The following is a 20963-nucleotide window of genomic DNA, read 5'->3' on the forward strand; positions in this document are numbered from 1 at the left end:
CTAATTATCATAACTGTCAAATGAACAGATGATATTTGAACTACGGTTATAAAGTTATAAGAGACACTTTAGTAATATTATTTAATCACGCGAGTCTAGAATTTTGAAAATAACAATACTTGGAATTTCGAAGGATTTCAATAAACTTTTGATATTTATTCATTTTTTCAATATATAGACTTATATGCTCTCGAATTTTTTTTTTATAAAAAAATTCTATTTCGTGTACAAGTGAACTCAAAAAAATTTTATTAGAAATTTTGATCATTTTTTTTTGTATTAGAAAACGGATATTCCTTTTCATAATTCAAAAATGTAAGTGAACTAGGAGAAACTTTTGTTTCTAAAAGAATAATTTGTAAACAGACTAATATATAATTACTTTTTTTTTAGATAATGATATGAAATTTAAAATAAAAACGAGAAATGGTACAACAAGGCACTGATGCAAAGAAAAGACCGGTTTTAGAATGAGGTCAAAGCTTATTCGCGGTTTTAATTTATAATTCACGATTCAAAGTTTTAATACAAACAATTTTTAATGAGGATAACCATAAAAACAATAATTGTAATCGATTTTAAATTCACGACTATGACAATAATATTAAATTGTATTTAAATTAGTATGTTATTATTAAAACAATCCACAGAAGTCATTAATTTAAAATTCATTATTTAAATATTCAGCAATCAATTAGTCAAGTACGATTGTGCTCACAAAAACTAGGACACTTGCTGGCAACTCATTAAAACTAAAACGCCAGTCATATTTTCGCTGGATTCATTTTTTAATTTCTAACAATGATTGAGGTATTAATTATTCTTAATGAGAATTACTAGCACACTAATTTTTATCATCTCAGTTAATAATCGAGTATTAATTCTCATCGGTCAAAAATCATGTCAAAGCAGTAAATTTATAACTCTTTTGTTCTATAAAAATTTTATTGAAAACTATGAGTCAATCTGTCATTTTGTCTATTCTATAATATATTGGTTTAATTGAAGAATTAAACTCGACTCAATTACTTTTAGTGTCTTTAAAAAATTGTGCCAGAAATGGTGCAGTGTCGGAAATTTATGTCAAGAGTCTGAATAATTATTATTTATGTTTTCAAATAAAAAATGTGAATCGTTTCAAATAAAACTAAAGTAAAAAGCCCACTCATTTTTTTATTGAAACAACAGTAATTACTTCGCGTACCCAAATGGAAAAATATTATAATTTTATACAACAATGATTTGCAGTTGTAATGTAATCAATGTCGAGATAAAGAATATGGTCAATGTACGCGCAAATCAAACCAAGTCCTTGACAATGAGTTTAATTACTATCAATAATTAATTCTTCTCATTGACCTAATCACGATCAGTTTCAAGGGAATTATATGCAAGCACGTGCATGCCGGTATACACTTTTGATAATCACATCCTACAAAATGAATGGCAACTAAAACTGTCAAAAGCAAGAGGGCCTCGCTGATGTAATGTATTGTAACGTCCCCCTAAAAAACACTAATCTTGCTTCAACAAAAAAACACTCGATGTGCTTCCTGCATACAAAACTAAAGGGTCTTTTAATTCCTATTCAACCACAAAAAACTGCTACGCACATGAATTCATTTTTGTTCTTTAAAAACATATATTTTGAATTTTCACACAGTAACGGTTTTTCGATTATTTTAATTTTATTGACATCCATAACTAAAGTTTATTTTTACTTTACAACAATTTTATTGTACAACAAAATGAAAAATTAGTATTTTAAAATGTTGGAGTTAAACCTAAGCCGTTGACCTTACAACAAACATATGAAAAGATGAGACAGATAATAAGATACATATGTTTTTTTTTTTAATAATAATAACATACCCGGTATGACATTCTTTGGTGATTACTTCACCATAATAGAAATGGATTTAAATAATATTATAAAAATATTTCAAATCACCCGGGTAATAATATTTGATCGAGAATGTGCTGAAAAAAGCCGAAATTTGGCCGATAAATTGAATCGGCCTATTTTCGATCATTTTCAGAGTCTAGTCACCGGCCAAATTTCGGCCTTATGTTTACTACCTGGGCCATTTTCGGCCGAGAAAAAATTTTATTATTTTTTTGGCTCGGTTGATAAAAAAGTCAATAAAAAAAAAATAACTTACGATTAAAAAATATAAAAGAAGTCATGAGGAACATGATAAGACTATCACGCCCTCCTGGTGGTTCTCGTAGCATCCTGAGTAGGCCCATTGTAGTTTGGGCAAGCAGTACACCTGTAGTTGCACAAAATACACGTGATAAAAACACTTGCCACAAAACTTTCTCAAACTTTAAATAAATAAACACTAAAAATACACAATTATATTAATTATAAAGCACTTTATTAACTTATGTGCTTTGCATTCATTTAATCTTGACTGACATTTAAACTTATTTGCTTATTATCATTATCATTATTACAAACTCTTGTAATGCTAAAGTAGATCATACTTATAAATGATTATCTACGATTTTGTTTAGAAAATTTCATATCTTACATACAAATATATACTATATAGATATAATCAAACAATAAATGTTATATTTTTCAATAGGACATATCGTGATTTAAATAACCCATTATATTAGGACTCTATTATACGTAAATTTATTGCTTCCGGTAATTAATTTCGATTGTTTCAATTTATCATATCTAGGCTCTAGGCGCCTTTATCACCTAAATTGATACCCTCTCTAGGTCAGTTATTAGTTTACTTTTATTTATAAACTTTACATCATTTGACAAATTTTGCAGTAGATTTTATTTCAATTATTCGTAAGCTTTATTTTAATTTTAACTGAAAAATTGATAATTTCTACCTGGGTAAAAATATTTGGCCGAAAAAATTTTATTCTTAATAAATACGCCGATATGTGGCCGAAAATTGAATTGGTCTAATTTCGGCCACCGTTTTTTTTTTTTTGAATAAAATTATGGGATGGAAAAATTTTATGCAACTCAAAATCGAAAATTTTCAGATTTTAGGTATTTTTGATTTGTGATCACAGACAACAAATAAATAAATTTGTATAAAATAATAGATGTAATTAAAAAAAAAAATGCAACTCAATCTGAAGAAAAATATGAAACTTTTGCTTGAACTTTTTAGGAATAAAATAGATTTAAGTTTTTTTTCCCATAATTATCTTAACAGCTTGTTACCACATGATATACCAACAACATTTGTATGATTTCATGTTGTTGGATAGAATGACGTGATTATATCGAGCATAAGATGCTTGGTCGCCAATCTTTCTTATGTCTTGTACATGTATATAAAAAAAAAAAAAAAAAAGTAATTCTCGCTCTGTCATGTTGTCCCACAGTTTTCTACGAGTTTGAGATCGTCATCTTAACCTTGGATGATTCAACTTAATAAATTAATTTTTTTTACTCCGAAATTTATTATAGCTCCTAACGTACAAGAATAAAAAAAAATTTTCACATTAAAAAAAATCATGTTGGTTTTAAAAATTAATTTAAAAATAAATATTAATGGAGTGAAAATTGTTTCGTTATATATTTCAACTTTATTTCCTTTCAATGGGAAGTTATTTATGCTAAAAATTATTTCGGAGGAAATAAAATATCGGTTCTATATCCGCGAGATGAAGGTATCGAAGTTGATGATGTCGAGTTGGATTTTTTTTTAATAAAATATGTAACGTATATATATAACATATGAGGGTGTGTGCACGTGTTGGATAACGTGGACAACGTGAACGAGCGGAAGAGGGGGCGGGTTTCGGCAATGAGATGAGAAGAGACTCCGTCGAGATGAAGGGGCTTGTGGGGGCGTAAGGGGGTCGAAAAGAGCGGCGGTGAAGTTTCTCGCTCATGCTGTGGGTTTATTGATCGCCAACGCCGAGAGCTTGCTAACCGTGCATCTGCCTCCCGTGTCATATAGGACGTGCTCTTCAGGACCGTATCAAGGCTGACTGTATGACATTACTATTAATAACCAGAGTTAAACCAAAATATATTTCGAAAAATAACCGGCTCTAACAAAACTTTAATGGATTTACAAAAATCGAAAACTCAAATCGGCGTTTTGTTGAAAGGGAAAATGATTCCAATGGAAGAATGAATTTTTATTTCGCTTTAAAAATATAAATTTTTTTTTTAGTCAAAAGGTATTGTTGTGAGTAGACAGCTGCAATGGGGTAGTTTTACAAGGGTAGATAATCTCAGACGCAGGCGTACGAAACATCAGGGCCGGTACTGGATAAAATACCGCCCTCAACAAAAGCAACCTGAAAAACTAGACTCCAATATATATATATCTATATATATATATATATATAGTCGAAGTACTGGTGCTACCTGCTCTCTTTCACATTGAAAGCAACGTGCGAGCAACTGTTCAATTTCTTTACTCCAAAAATACAAAAGGCACTTATGTGTGTGTCTGAATTTAGCAACGAGTAGCGTTAAATATTTAGCAGTAAAATACTCTGTTTTAAACCGGAAACAGTAATTTTTTAATCCACCAATTAGTTATTGTAAAATAGTATTAATTAATTTTATTTAACTTTATTACTTAAGGACACTTGAGATAATATATTATATGTGTATACGAGAAACGAGTTATTTACTCTCTCGTGGGAATGACAGATGGTAAAAAAAACGAGATGAAAATGAAAAGAAGCCGAGAATATGGAAAGAGAGAGTAGAAAAAAAGGCCTGTCTGCTGGACCCAAAAATTATATTTTTTTTTCTACGGTTATTATTGAGCAGCTGCAAATTTTTAAAGGTCTTAGACTTTTTTTTGCTCCTTGGGTGTTTTTTAACGTAGGGGCGTCTTTTGGAAAGCAGTTCTACCTCACATGGACACCCCGCCCGGATTTTGATATGACAGAGTCGCCGGCTTAATACTGACTTTGATAATCAATAGTGACAAGTTTGACAGAAAAATATTGTCAATTTTTTTAAAATATTCAAAAACATTTTTCAAAATTGTTATGTCAAATTAATTCAGATCGAAATTTCAAATTCACTTAAAAATAATTTATATCAACTAAATAAATACTGAAACAGTATTATAGTTTTAATTAAATAAATAATGAATTATTTATTTATTTTATATGCATATCCAGACAATAAATGCAAAGCACACTAGTTATTATTCACACACGTGTATTCACCCCACAACGCACAATAAATAATCTTCTTTAATAGAGCACAAGATTTATAAAATAATAAATATATTATTATTTCACAAACAAACCTTTTGACCAAAGTCTTAGATGAAACCACTCTAGTAACAATACCACGTTAATATAAGCGATAATTCGCAATTGGTTTTAAGTAATACTGTTTTAAATCCACAGAGATTTTTTAAACGAGATGAATAACCGCGACGGGGGCAAACGACCGTAGTGATCGCACGACAGCGCTCGAATAAGGCGAGATTCAACGTTTGGAGTCGCTTGGGGAGTCAGCAGTCGCGACGCGTGGGAAGTGGGAGTAAATCCTAGTGCTTACAATAATTAATATTTATATTTTTTACTACAAACACTCATATTCCAATCATTTGCGGTAGATTTCATAGGCCTATCTATTGTATTTGACCTCATGGTGGAATTTTCAAAGAATTTCACCGCATCGTAGGTTCCAAAAATACCATCGGTTCAAAAGTTTATATTGCGACAATAGCTCTTACAGTTCTTAACAGATCTTAATGAAACTTAACAGATATATTCTATGAATACTTATGCCAGTTAAGTTCAAAGATGAGCAAAATCGGTCAACTAGTTTGAAAATGGTGGCAATTTGAAATTTTCAAATTAATGAAAAATTCTGCTTTTGTGGTTTTTTCTTGAATAACTTTCTAATGGAAACTTTATCTTGATTATGTAAAAAGAACTTCAAAGCTCAGAAAATATTAATTTTAGGATAATTTTTTAAATTTTAATCACAGTTTAAAGTTACACGATTGATTTCTGTGTAATGGTTAAAATTCTATTATTCTTTGACGGTTTTTGACCTCGAAATCCATTAAAAATGTCATTAAAAGTTAATATTCAACTCAATTCTATATTAAAACTTGAAAATAAATAAATAATGAGAAATCTACTTCCATTTCGAATGCCGAATGGCTTTTTTACTTTTACTCAATTTTGCTCATAAGTCAAATTTCTAAAAGTTCAAATTACCTATGCAAACAACTTTTCAACTTAAAAATTTATTTGATTACAAATTTACCATTAATTACATCGCAATACGTGTGAAAATTTATGTTATGTTATATTTATTTGTAAGTAATAACTGATTGCTATTGTAGTCTGATCAGTCGTTGATTTCGCATAAAAGTCACATTTCAGAATATGACGATGATATCATTAATATAAGGAAATGTATACGGTGATTCATTTGTGTTGATGAAGGAATCATGTGGGATACGTAGAGCTTATTTTAGGCGAAGGGAAGTGAACGAAAGATAAGTGCGTTATACTGCTGTTGTATTGATCGCTATTTTTTTTTAACAGTCATTGACTTACATTAAGCCGCCGACATACATATGATAATAAAGTTATACATATATATCTTATTACTAAAGTTGTTTTATAAAAAATATATATATAGTAGTTTATAATAATTTCATAATGATAAATAACTAACAACATTAATCATAATAGATTAGATATTTGTTGTTTTATTTATTGTAATTTATTTCCTATAAAAAATTAAATCAATAATGGAATGATTGCTCCAAAACTGAATTCAAAAACATTAACCTCTTTGAAAATATTACCAACTGGAATATTCAACTCGGAAGGTAGTAGAAATTTCTACCTTTGTAACAAATAGTTGTCCAGAAATCGTTTATGTCAGTGAATGGAATAACGGAAACTATTTTTTAAAGTTATCCTTAGGTTGGTTTTGAAAAATATTTTTGGAGAACCAAATTTATTATTATATTTAATTCAATATAGTTGTAATACCATGACACATGGGTCTAAGACTCTAAAAATTTTTTTCCTCCAATATTTTCTACTATTTTACATTGAAAGGGCCTCAAAAATGATGTTGGATGATTATCAGAAGATAAAATAAGAAAAAATTTAATAGACCTTCAGAGCAGATGCCCAGACACATGAGTCAGGGATTGTTCTAGGCCTTTAAAAATTTTTTTCTTTTACACCCATACATACACTTGGACATCCTCTTAATAATAGTCAGCGCAACAGCTTGCTATGACCTGAAAAATTTACCTTTGTTTTGAAAATTTTCAATTTTCTTAGCGGGAAGTTAAATATTGATATTTGTCTTAAAATTATTATGTTAATTAAATATATTTGGGAGGGGAGGGGGCAATTTAATGTAGTACCCATGTAAAAAAAGATCGTTCCAAAAAAGTTCATGACAGTAAACTTCTAAATTTGAGATAATTGTCAACTTTGAGTTGATCATTTTCGGAACTTTAAAAAAAGTAAATTCCCAGAACTTGATCTTCAAAAGTTCTTATAAAGAATCAAAAAAAGTTCATAATTCGTTTGAAAGATTTTTTTTTTGTTTTCATACCAGTAAAATTTTCAAGTCGAATTATTTTTGCTTGGATAATTCCAAAAAAACTAAAAAGTACTCAGTTGAAAATTCTTTTTGTTCCTAAATATTTTCAAAGTTCCAAAAATCACCATCTCAAAGTTCATACTTTGTCTCGAATTTAGAAGTTCACCGAAATGAACTTTTTTTAGAAAATTTTTAGATCGAATTACACGGAAAAAAAATTATGGAAACTGTTCCTATAATTTTGTGAAATTTTTTCCTATATCATCATAGGAATTACAACCATAAATTATGGGAGCAGTTCCTATAATTATAGGAATGTTTCCCATAATTATAGGAATAGTTCCTATAATTATGGGAATGATACCTTTAACGTTATAGGAACGGTTCCTGTAATTATAGGAATTGTTCCTATAATTTATAGGAATACTTTCTATAATATTATGGGAATCATTCCTATAATATATAGGAACTATTCCTATAAATTATAGGAATCATTCCCATAAATTATAGGAACCATTCCCATAACATTATAGGAACTATTCCTATACCATTATAGAAACTATTCCCATAATATTATAGGAATAGTTCCCATAATATTATGGGAATAGTTCCCATACCATTATAGGAACCATCCCTATAATATTATGGGAATGGTTCCCATACTATCATGAAAAAATTAATTTAAAGAAAAGTGTGGCAATCACTTTTACAATACACAGAAATTTGATTAAGTATAGAAACAAAAATTCAAACATTGAAAAAAAAATCCATATTTAGCAAAAATATTAAAATTTTTAACAAAAAAACTTTTTTTAACAAATTTAGCGTCCACAAAGCTTCATTTGGATCTCTCCATATTATTCGGGAAATTTCTACACTGTTTTGCAAAAAAAAAATTTTTATGATATTATTGGAGTGTTTCCCATAACATAATGGGAATAGTTCCCATAATATTATGGGAACGATTTCCATACCATTATGGCATGGTTCCCATAATGGTATGGGAACTATTCTCATACTATTATGGGAACTATTCCCATAAATTATAGGAACGATGCCTATAATAGTATAGGTACTATTCCCATACCATTATGGGAACCATTCCCATAATGCATAGCAAAACTTCCCATATTTTTCTTTGGGTGTACCCTGGACCCTCTATTTTATTCGAAAGCTTCTACTTGAATAACTGCGGGCAGATTATGTCAGATTCAAGTAGATCTTACTAGATTACATTAGATAAACATATTTTATTATATCTACTTGAACAATAATGAATCTAATAAAGTTCAATAACATATAAGTAGACCAAATTAAATTCAACATATTGCAATACTGTCATTTAATAAATTAAATAAAAAAAAAAACTTTTACTAAATTATTTAAAAAAGAATTTGAAAATTTCCTCAACTTAATCTTAAAAAGTTATTTTAAATTTTGTATTTTTCCAAGTAATAAAATAATTGCTGAAAAAATAACATTAAAATAAAATTACAAGCTATAAAAAATAATGAGGTATTAAAAAATTAAATATAATTATAACTAATGATAAATTGAATGAGCAATTCGTCAATCCTATAAATACCGATGAGGATGCCGATTAATAAACGATCGTCTCATCAATAAAAAATTCATACAGGTTAAATATACCTACAGGCTACGGTGTCCGGTGATTCCTATTTTATCTTGATTTTGATAGACGTAACATAAAATGAAGCCTAAAGGTAGTTATAATACTTTTGCCGACAATATGGGACAAGAGTATGGAAGGAGAAGGCCACCAGCCCGGTCATCCCGTCTGCAATATAAACGTCTGCTGAATCTGAACAAAAGTTTCAGTGACTCGCTTACAGTTTTACCACAGAAATGGCTCGGATTAACACAAATTTATCAACAATTAGTTTATTAATCATAGCAATTGTTGTTTTATTTAGTGACTATACAAGTATATACTAATATTCATACTTTTTTATTCAGTGTATTGTTAATTGTGATTAAATTTTTTTACAATTTCAACAGATTCAAAACCAATTCAAATTTTAAATAATAAACCGGGTTACATTGCAGTGTACATAAGACACGGAAACGAACCATTGCAGAATATAAATCCTGCATTGGCTGAAGCTTTTCATGAAGAAATTGTTGAGGCATAAATTAAATATCAAATTATCTTTTTCTTTCTTTTATTTATTATTTTAATTATAATTCATTTACTTAAATAAAAATTTATTCTGTTATTTATCTAGAACGGAGTGATACCGATCGAAGAACATGAGGATTCGATTATTAAAAAACTGAGTGGTGACAGTAAATTAAAAAATTTGACAGATTCAACCGACGATAAAGATTTCTTTATACCTCAAACTCGTCCCTATGTGGTACAGCAAAGTTCATAAAAATAAAAAAAAGAGTTCACGAAGAAGAAGGAAGACAGTGACGTGGCTCTGAACAATCCCGAGGACGGCCTTGAGATTTGAAATGATCTTTATTATTTCTTTTAATGATGTTACGAAATTATTATTATCATTATTGCTACACCCAACCAAGAGAATTGTTTTTTTATATACAAGGTAAAAAACGAAATAAATGTTCATTTGGTAAAATAACTCTTGGTTTAAAAGTTGACCTTGTTTGTACAGCTTTATACCTTTTTGCTTCGCCACCATAAATATTTTAAAAAGATATCATATTATACTTATACACAAGCACAAGATGTAATTTCAATAATTTCTCTCTTTAAGCCTCTTCGTGTTCTGGAAATAAAAATTATACATAATTTTTACGTGTCGTTTACTGTAAAAATCGGAGGTGAATAAGGATTTAAATTTCACTTCGAAGGGAATAAAATAATTAGAAAAACCTCTACTCCTCGTTTACTCCGAAAATTTTTTACGGTGTAAATTGTTTAAAAAAAAGGATTATTTACCTATATTCGTGTACTTTAAATCGTACGGGTGTGCATTTATATTGTTTCGAATATAATCCAGCTAAACATCTTGTAGGATTTTTTTTATCTCGTAATAAACAAGTTTTTTCCGTTCGATTTCCTGGACATGATCCATCACAGTGTCCTACATTTATATGCTACAGTATAAATTTAAATAATTATCAGTATCACATTCATAAAAATTAATTTTTATTTATATAACATAAATACATAAAATATATGATAACTATACCCTAACAATTGGTTTAACATCACTCGTATTGGAGCCTCGTTTAATTTCAAGTTGACTGTAGTCGAGAACACTTTCAATCCGGTCCATTCGATGGCAATTATTAGCACACCCACACTCACTGATCACTTGATAGACTTCATCCCCTTACAATTCACATCATAAATAAAATAATTAATAAATTAAAATTCTAATCATCACTTACCATTTGGTCCTTTTATACTGATTGTACTATTTTTGAGAGGCCGACAACCCAGTGCTGGTTAAACATTTAACAGACAAAAGTATCAACATAAATATAAATATATAAAAAAAAATATCCTTCAATGAAGATACAACCTTTCGAACAAGTTCCCAAACAAAGGCCAACATCCATAGACACTTGATAAGGTGTCCCTGCATGTACCAGTTGTTCAAAAGATATTCGTCGACATCGTGATTCATGCCAGCAGTCACAACTATCTATTACTTCGACTATTTTAACCCCTTGAAGCGTTGAAATCCTCTCCATTCGTGACGATCTTGCATGACATTGTGAACGGGGTGGACACCTCTAATAAATTTAAATATACTGGTTATGATTTTGGTTTTTTTTTCAATCATAATTGTATTTGAATTTTGACAGGAATCATCAGACATTTTCCGCTGAGTTTTTCTCAAACACAAAATCTCTAAGTACAAACTACAGACTGCACATTAATGCACTACCGTCTAATCTAGGGAAGTGCGCTTTAATTTTTTGATAATATTCATTTGTATTAGTGCAAAAAAAGATGATACCGTTCACCCATTTGGGTGTAAGAGAGAAAAAATTAAAAACTTATGTTAGCGAAATTTATTATAATTTTATGTGCCCATTAAGGTGGAGTGAAAAAAAAAAAAAAAAACTGAAAAACTGTTGAAAAAAACTAGTGACTTTGTGGGTCAACCCGCAAAGAAGAAATTATTATCCGATGATATTTTTGAAACGAATCGACCGAAAAGACTTTTTGAAACTTAGCTTTTATTTAATTTGAGACAAATCGGTCGAGCAGTAGACGAATTACGCAACAAAAATCGAAAAAAAAAATTTTTAAATCTATTGAACTTTAAGTATTGTTGAGAATTAGTATTATTGAAAACTTGATTTTTTTTAATCGGACCAAAACTAATAACTTCCCTTTTTTTTAATTTTAAATTTTTTTAGCGGGAAATTACAAAATTGACGTATCGATATTTGAAAAATTGTAATTATTTAAAAAGATGTGATTTTAATTTTTATGAGATTTATCACTAATCCAAACTTGTTAATAATTTCGATAAATTTCTTTGAATTTCAAAAATAATTTTTAACCGAAAAAAAAAAAGTTGAAATTTGGATAAATATAGTATTTATAAATAAATAATACCTGTACAGCAGGTTTACTAACATCCCCAGGGTCATCCGAAGCATGACGAGGACAAACTCTCCTACATTGTCCTGAGTCAATAGATATTACTTCACCTGATACACCTAAAAATATTAAAATACTAATGAGCTAATAATTATTAATAAAAGTAGGCCATTACTGTGTGCGTTTGTGTGTGTGTGTGTGTGTGTGTGTGTAGATTCAGAAGGGCAACATGTTTTAAAATAAACCGGACGACCAATTTTACAACGACAAGTTGTAAAGCTACGTCGCACGCTTCAATTGAGTAATTTGATATTGATAGTTAAGTTGTTAGCTTCATACATCCGGTTTTAATGAATCTATATGAACTTCAGTGTAACTTCGACACATTATACTACGCATCAAGACTGGGCCGTATTAACCGAATTTCACAATTTTACATTTCTTTTAATTTAATTATCAAATTTTATTGCTGAAATTTTTATAGCTCCCGTGAAAGACTCAATTTTTCAGAAGATTTTCATCATTCAAGTGACGTCATATTTCAAGACGTACTTAAAAAAATTAAACTAGAAAATTTCGCTAGTACTGTCCACCTTAATGTCATCTTTTTTTTTTCAATTTTAAAATAAATTTAATCATTTTATTGTAAAGAATAATTAAATTTTTGGAAATTCAAATACTTGCCGTAACCAACGTCCACTTTTTTTTCATGTCTTGCACAGCAATGAAAAGAACGTGTTGGTTTATCTGCGAATTCTCGGTCCAAATCACTTGCACTTTCTATTTTACTTTCGGCTATAACTAAAGGTAAATAAAAAAAAAAATATAATATTTAAAAAAATGATAATATACATAGAATCGTAAGAGAGATATTTAAATTTAAATAATTAATAATTCATTGCTCAATGCCAATAACTTGAAAGAATTATGACTCACTACTAACCAGATTGAAGATAAATAATGTACACAATCAACAAACCGGTATTAAATAAACAATATCCTGTTGTATTCGTCATAATTTAATTGATGGGTCGATTTAAATATTCAATTGATCGATAATAACAAAAAATATTAAAAAATGTTGAATGAATACAAGTGTCCTTCACATACTGCGATCTTCAATTAGACTATCGCCGGCTGCCACTCATCAGAGATTGAAAGCCTTTTTTTTCAAATTCCCGCCATTGATTCAAACATCTCATTGGCTGACGCTTGAGAGAGCATTATTACATTTTTAAATTTCGCGCCAAGTTCAGCGCTATATGAAAACGCTGAAAGTTCGCTATGAAATTGGTAAATAAAAAGAAAAAAAATTTTTTTTTTATAACTTTTTTTCTTAGTTTTTAATATATGATCAAAATTTTAAATTAAAAAATAATGTTGATAATTAATAATTATTAATTTTTAAAATATGCTCATTGAGTGTATCCCCATAGTTGCTGACTGAAAATTGTGAAGTACCATTACTCGATCAACATATGGCCCTTTACTCGCTCAAAGACCAATAGATTTGGAGAATAATTTAAAAGAATTAGCAATTAATTTTTGGACAGGGTATATACTGATATACATCAAGATTAGTTTCGATTAAAATTTAGTTTATTTAAATTGATAATATTTAAAATCTATAAACTATTTTTGAACACATAACATTATATTGTTTATTAACATGTGTTAAAAAAATTATGTGACTAATTTTACGATTATATTATGAAACTTAAATTATTATTGTAACTTAATTATTATTAATGCTTGTGTGATGAATAAAAATACAGCCTAAATCAAATCCAGATGTATTTGTTATTTATAAATTTATAATTAACATATATGTTTATGTTTTATTAGGTCCAATATTTTAAACAATAATCATAATTCAAGAATAATTAATTTATTCTATTGGACATTGATCCGTGTATTATTTTTAATATCTTATTTGAATTTTATTTTATTTTATAATTCATATAGGATAGAAGTACCATTTGTAGCCACTTTAGTGCCAGTTTTGGTTACTTCAAAGATTTTAATAAAATTATACGCAAGGTACGTAATGATATAATGAATTTTTTTCAATTCATTCAAAGGGAATTTTTTTTTACTGTATTAGAATGAATTTTTTTTTTTTTTATACTTCTCCATTAATTAAAATGAAATATTTGAGGTCTAAAAATAAAACACTGGCCACAAATAGCACTTCTATCTTAATTAAGTACATTCAATTTGATCGTTTAATACAAATTAAACTCGTTAAATTCATATATAATTATTACATAACGAGTCATACAAATATTTTAAACCCAATCAATCCGCCAAAGCACTCACATGATAATGGTAAATTCACAGGAAAAGTCTGTAATACCGACTGTCAGCAAAGCTTAGAAAATTTTACTAAAATCGGTCTTTCGTATAAAATGTAATTCTGAAGAATTGACGTTCGTAGTTTGAATATTTCGGAAGTATTGGATTTCTGAAATATTGTCATTCTAAATATTGTTAATTCTTTATTACGAAAGAATGAATATTGTAAATTCTGAGTATGTGTTGATATGAAGATTAGAGATTCGATGTTTTTGACAGGTGATAATTTGTCATTCTGAATTATGAACCATCTTCATTCTTTACATTCGTAACTGTGAGTTTCTGAAGTTGGTATACTTCTGAAATTTTTACTTTTGACGGTTTTCCTGCAAGCCTATGAAAACACTGGAAGTTCGCTCTAAAATGCCCGCGTTTTTTGAAATCGAATGTATGTTTGTCCATAACCTAGACAACAAATCACATGCGAATGTTATTAAAGCCCATGCTGCTCACGTGTTGATACTTATTTAAATATAATTCAGTTTAACAAAGAGGTAAGTTCAAAATTTTTATTTTTTAATCTCATCGCAAATTTAAAAAAAATTAATTTTTTTTGTTGTATTTAGTATTAAAAATTTTTATGTTTTTTTTACGTTTATGATAAATGAAACTTGAATTGTTTATTAAAATTACAGGTTTTATAAGTTTCAAAAATGTCGAAATCGAGAAAAAGTTTATCCACACCTTGGGTTTTATGTGAAAAATGTCAATCAACGATATCACAAAAAGACACGAGTTCACATGAATCCGAATGTCCTCCGCCTGATGATAACTGGGGTCATAGTTACATAAAAAACTCTGTTCTTTATAGTGCTGTTGATACTTATTGTTCAAAAGGTATAAATATTTTAATTTTATTTTATTTAAATTATTAAATTATCTAAATTTTTCTATGATACTCAACGCAGTTGACAATTTGAAATTTTAACTATAAATCAAGAATTTTTTTCGTGCACTTTTTTAAATTCATATTTTAAAAGTTAATTTAAAAAAAAACAAGAGTGTGAATGTTGCAGCCATCAGACAAATTTAAAATCATAAATCATTTTAAAAATGCACTTATTAATTTGAAAATCTTTTGAACGTGCATTTTTTAAAATTCTATTTTATTAATTATTTACTCCATTTATTAATAATTTTATATTTTTCTGATGTCTGCTACATTCACACTCATAAAAAATCATTCAATTTTCTAATGATAAACTTTTTTCGTAACATGAAAAAAAATTAAAGATCAGTTTTAGTTTTTTTTTTTTTTTTATATTTTCAAGATTTTTAATTCTTGTGCGATCTCAACAAACTTCAATTTTTATAATTTTTATAGAGAATTTAAAAATACGAATACCCAATTGTTAAAAAAAGGTGACTTTTTGTGTACACTGATATTTATAATAAAAACATATATTTGTAGAAGAATTTCATGTCATATTTTTTGAATAATATCAAGTACAAAAAAAATGAAATTCTTTTCCTATTGACATTGGAATTGTTTATTTGAAAACGAAAAAAAATATCGATTGTCTGCTAATTTTATTAACGTAGTTTCTTAATTTTTTTACTATCATTAATAATTAAAAAAATATTATTTCAGAACCTCCAAAAAATCTTACAGAACGAGATTTACATGATCTCGTTTTTATGTCTCATTCTGCATTCGAATTGTGTCAGATTGCAATCGGCAGCCAAGTAATTTTAACTTTCAAAACTGATGAAATAGTTAAAACTGCCTGGCCCACTAGTGAAAAAAGCATAACTAGTGTATGTTTAACACAAAAAGGTAAATATAATAATCCATAAACAATTAATATACATCTTGTAAAATCGGTATTATATTCGAGCTTTACTGTAGATCTATGCAATAGTTTATGTAATGAATGTACGGAGAAAAATGCCGTAAAATGACTCAAGTCAGTGTCATGTAATCGAAATTCGAAAAATAATTTACTTGATTATTATTCAAAAATATTAATACTTTATGGAATTGGATAATTTTTTTAATAGCATCCGCTTGACAAAATTTAACTCAGTAAAAAAAACGTCAACTTTGGTGTCATGTCGTATCAATTAATGGAGATATACTGTCATAAAATTCAGCTGATGTTGCATTGCTACATACATGCGTTGATTAATTAAATGAGCAAATGCGGTCTAGGGATTTTGTTCCCATAAATGAGAGACAGACATCTCGATTTTTTTAGACGGTGACAAATCTTGATTTTCGATATATTTCTGTAGATTCTATAGATCAGGATCCAAGAGCTTATACTGAAAACAGAATCGACTGAGGCCTTGGATTTATCCAAGATTAGCGTGTCAAAAAATTCTATAAAAAATCTGTAGAAATTATTGAATTTACCATCTTTTTTTTCATTTAAGATCTACGGTCGCCAAGTAATAAAGTCAATAGATTCACAAGTGAGTTAAATCATCGAGTAGAGATATGCTCTGTCTATTTCATGATTAAACATGTATGACACTTTTGATCAATCAGAGAGTATCTTAATATAAAATTTTATGCGGGTGACTTTAGCCAGTTAGCGACGTATTCTTCGGCATGGGTTACATAAAAATGATCAAATATTCTTTTATAATTTATTTTACTTATTGATTACATACGATAATTTTACAGCAATGAAGATATCTCAAGTGAGTGGTCCAGTAAAAGTAAAAAAATTACACCAACCGCTGCTCGCTAAAGAAATAGCAATCGAATACATAAAAAAAGAATCGAGACCTAAACTAACACCCGAGTTGCAAGTAATGCTGAGAAATTTTAATGGCAGAAAAGTTTTTTGTGTTGGGAATCGTATACACATTCCATACTACGGTAAAAATTTACTATTTAAAATAGTCAACATAATTCAAGATCGCGATGAAAACTCAGAATTAAACGACTCCAGCAGCGATCTCGCTAATAAACTAGACAATATGAGTATAGAAGAATCTGGATCAAAATTTTTCCTGGCTGAATTTACTACAAAATGGACAGTTGTCAATGAGAGTGATAGTGATCTAGCGGTAAAAGAAAATAGTAAAATAACGTCGGCAGACATCGGAGGTTATCACAAACTTCTAGATAAATTGCGTGATATTTTCAATCTCGTATTGAATGGTAAGAAAGCTTTAAAAAGCATTAGAGGAAATAAAGGAATTTTATTGTGTGGTGCAGCCGGTGTCGGAAAATCAACGATAGCCAATGCCATATTGTCTGAATATCACGTCAATATATTTTTATTAAACTCTCGGGATATACATAGCAAATATTCAAATGAGGGAAGTCAAAAATTAGTGGATTTATTTACAAAAGCAAAAGCTCAAGCTCCAAGTGTGATATTTATTGAAGACATTGATACCTTGTGTCCTAAAAAAGGTTCATCTGAAGCAGAAAAGGCTTTGCTAGAAACGTTGATACAAGAAATTGATTATTTGCAAGAATCAAATCTGAGTACTTTGTTGCTGACGACAAGTTCGAAACTTGATTCTATTGATAGTTTATTGAGACGCGATGACAGACTTGGCTATGAAATAGAAATTCCTACACCTACTCCGCACATGCGCTGTGAGATATTGAAAAAACTATTGTCGAAAATTCCCAACAATGTGACTGATGATGAGTTGAATGAAATAGGATTTGTAACTCATGGTTTTGTTGCTACTAATTTGCGTACGATCTGTTCCCGAGCTGCGTTCTCCGCTAACAAGCGGCATAAAGTTTCCAATATTGACTCAGATGGAACTATCAGCGCTAGTGATTTATATGTCGCGTTGACTGACGTTAAACCATCGGCGATGAAAGACATTTTTGTTCAAGTGCCGAATGTCAAATGGTCTGACATCGGTGGTCAAGAATCATTGAAAAAGGAGTTACGACAAGCTGTTGAGTTGCCTCTGAAGCATCCGGAAGCATTTTTACGATCAAACATCAAGCCTTCAAAAGGTGTTTTGATGTATGGTCCACCGGGTTGTTCGAAGACGATGATCGCTAAAGCTTTGGCGACTGAGAGCAAACTTAATTTTATCAACATCAAGGTTATTTTTTTTTTTATTGTATAATTATTCATTAATATTATTGCCCTCTAAAAAAAAAGTTTCAAAAGTATTTGTAAGATCTATCGTGTGAGAGACTTCCGAATTTGAGACGATTTGAAAATTTAAGTTGAGCTCTTTTGGAAATTTAAAAAATTGTTGACTCGAATCTCTGGTCGGTTTAAAAATTTTTCTGATAATTTTCTTAATTTTTTCGCGTGTCTTAACAAAGTTAATTTAAAATTTTTCACATTTTTATAAAAAGTTTTGAAAAACGATCGGGTGAAAAAATACACGAAAAAAAATTTCTTTTAGTCCTGAAAGCATTTTTTTTTTATTTCAAAATGCAAAATATTTTTATCGCCACGAAATTTTGTTTTTCTGGGTAAAAGTGAATTTTTTTGAGATCAAGTTTCTCAAAATTCTCTGTACTTTTCAGAAATAATTCCAATTTACTTTTTTTTTAATTTGCAAGAAAATTTTTTTCTTTCAATCCTTAAAAGTTTCTATAAAAAAAGTATATTATATTTTTTTTTTCTAAATAATGCATTATATTGAAATATGTATAATTTGAAATTTAAGACTAAGAAAACGAAATTTTTAGTTTGAAATTTCCCGCAAAGTGGAAGGAATTAATAAAGTAATAAATGTTTTTAGGGTCCAGAATTATTTTCAAAGTGGGTCGGCGAATCCGAGAGATCAGTACGGGAAGTATTTCGTAGAGCGAGACAAGTTGCGCCATCAATTGTGTTTATTGACGAAATCGATGCTATGGGTGGTGGAAGATCCAGCGATAACGGCGGCAACGATGTACAAGAACGAGTCTTAACACAATTATTAACGGAACTTGATGGTGTTATTGAATTAGAAAATGTTTTACTTCTCGCTGCTACCAACAGACCTGATCGTTTAGATGAGGTAATAATTAATGTTAATTACAACCATAAATATCTACTTGTCTTCATTTTCCTTTGTTTCAATTAATACCTGATTAATTATTTTAAAATTCGTTTTATAGGCACTCTTAAGACCAGGAAGATTTGATAAAACTATTAAAGTGCCATTGCCGGATAGTCAAACTCGTGAAGAAATATTTAAAATAAAATTTAAAAAAATGCCTATAGATGAAAATGTCGTGATTAACGATCTCGTAGAACGTACTGAGGGTTATTCCGGTGCTGAAATCCAAGCTGTATGTCAGGAAGCTGTAATGAGTGCGATAGATGAAAATTTAGATTATGAAACAATAACAAAAGACCATTTTGAATATGGATTGAAAAAAGTTAAACCACGTACTGTTGCAAAACTTCTCAAGCTGTACGATGATTTTGAAAATAACAAATAATTAATAATTATAATAAATCAATTTTATGTAACGCGTACCCGAAGAATACGCCGCTGATTGGCTAAAGTCAGTCTGATAAAATTTTATATTACAATACAATCTTTTCTTGTTGGTCCAAATTGTCAAATAGTCCAAACTCCCTATACTGCACATGCGCACTTATTTAATCAGCGCACGCATGTATAGATCAATGCAGCGCCAGCTTATAACCTTACATATATTAATTCATACGCCACAACATAAGTTGACGTTTTTTTATCGAGTCAAGTATTGTTGAGTGAATGCTATTAAACAAATGTTCCAATTCCATTTGGTATTAATATCTTTTATTAATAATTAAGTTAAGTACTTTTCTAACTGCGACTCCATGACACTGACTTGAGAGACATCTCATGGCGTTTTTCTTCGTGCATTTATTAAGACGCGTTTTCATTTGTTTCTCTATTCGCACTCAAGTGGATAAACGTTACTATCTTTGTTGCACTTGTACAGTAAATGGAAACTTTGTCCAAGCTTTTCTCGTAAACAAATGGAAGTTGTCAAAAAATTGAAGTGCACTTCGCTAGTTCATAGAGTAAAGCATCGGGTCTGTGTCTTTATTTAGCGTTTAGGGTTTTCATCTCAGAGAAAAGCTTGGACAAAATTATCTGAAAACGGTTCTTAAATAAACTATTGTATAGATCGAGTGACATTGAGTATTATATTGACTTAAATTACGGCAATTTCCTGTAATTTGCAGAATTTCACCTGAATACGATGCAGTCCTTGGCAGATTCAAATTACGTTAGGTTATCGCACTTTTGGTGCAATTTTACATAAAATATGGCATTCTCACGGCCACACTTAACGGTAATTTACAGAAATATGCGGCAGTTTACCATAATTTGCGGTATTTTTACCGTGATCGCCGTATGCTTTTTTATTTTTATAGTGCAATACTTTAATATATGGGAAATGCCGCGGACCTTGCCGCAATGTTACGGTAAAAATACCGCAAAATTTTCCATAAAATGCCAGAAGTTTACCGTTGAGTTCGGTAATTATTCCACATAACGTAAATTATTGTAAATTTTGGTAATTACCGTAATTCGGATCTGCCAGGGCGTACTTCACTTTATGGTGAAATGCCGCAGGGT

General features: G+C 29.3%; 4 protein-coding genes across 54 annotated transcripts in view; 2 read left to right on the forward strand and 2 right to left on the reverse strand.

Moving 5' to 3' along the window:
- Positions 1–5439, reverse strand: part of LOC130668067 (cell adhesion molecule Dscam2) — a 57954-nt gene extending 52515 nt beyond the window's left edge. For 49 of the 50 annotated variants that reach the window (XM_057470085.1, XM_057470092.1, XM_057470077.1 and 46 more), the window contains exons 1-2: positions 5268–5439; positions 2163–2273 (exon numbers count right to left, since the gene is read on the reverse strand). In XM_057470085.1, coding sequence (XP_057326068.1) covers positions 2163–2250 — 88 coding nt within the window. In that variant the 5' untranslated portion in view covers positions 2251–2273; positions 5268–5439. Of the gene's footprint in view, positions 1–2162; positions 2346–5267 lie in introns of all 50 variants that reach the window. The other variant, XM_057470076.1, reaches the window with a different exon arrangement.
- A 3886-nt stretch (positions 5440–9325) lies between these two features.
- On the forward strand, positions 9326–10158 carry LOC130669074 (uncharacterized). Its single transcript, XM_057471751.1, has 3 exons — positions 9326–9497; positions 9572–9699; positions 9799–10158. Exons 1-3 carry the CDS (start codon positions 9419–9421, stop codon positions 9946–9948), a joined length of 357 nt encoding a protein of 118 aa, XP_057327734.1. The 5' UTR covers positions 9326–9418; the 3' UTR covers positions 9949–10158.
- On the reverse strand, positions 9719–13237 carry LOC130669073 (uncharacterized). 2 transcript variants are annotated; one of them, XM_057471749.1, is made up of 8 exons: positions 13045–13237; positions 12786–12902; positions 12117–12220; positions 11068–11281; positions 10934–10987; positions 10732–10874; positions 10479–10636; positions 9719–10305 (listed from the first exon to the last, which is right to left on the reverse strand). In XM_057471749.1, the coding sequence occupies exons 1-8, from the start codon at positions 13115–13117 to the stop codon at positions 10248–10250; spliced, it is 921 nt and encodes a 306-aa protein (XP_057327732.1). In that variant the 5' UTR covers positions 13118–13237; the 3' UTR covers positions 9719–10247. The 2 variants fall into 2 exon arrangements, with proteins under 2 accessions (XP_057327732.1, XP_057327733.1); XM_057471750.1 differs by having other exon boundaries at positions 13081–13228.
- Positions 13238–14793: 1556 nt separating this feature from the next.
- On the forward strand, positions 14794–20818 carry LOC130669072 (ribosome biogenesis protein SPATA5). The gene is made up of 6 exons (XM_057471748.1): positions 14794–14950; positions 15092–15293; positions 16048–16233; positions 17086–18485; positions 19140–19400; positions 19501–20818. The coding sequence occupies exons 2-6, from the start codon at positions 15110–15112 to the stop codon at positions 19825–19827; spliced, it is 2358 nt and encodes a 785-aa protein (XP_057327731.1). The 5' UTR covers positions 14794–14950; positions 15092–15109; the 3' UTR covers positions 19828–20818.
- Positions 20819–20963: the final 145 nt, after the last annotated feature.

Source organism: Microplitis mediator, chromosome 5 (assembly GCF_029852145.1).
Source record: "Microplitis mediator isolate UGA2020A chromosome 5, iyMicMedi2.1, whole genome shotgun sequence".
In the NCBI taxonomy this organism is placed as follows: domain Eukaryota; kingdom Metazoa; phylum Arthropoda; class Insecta; order Hymenoptera; family Braconidae; genus Microplitis; species Microplitis mediator.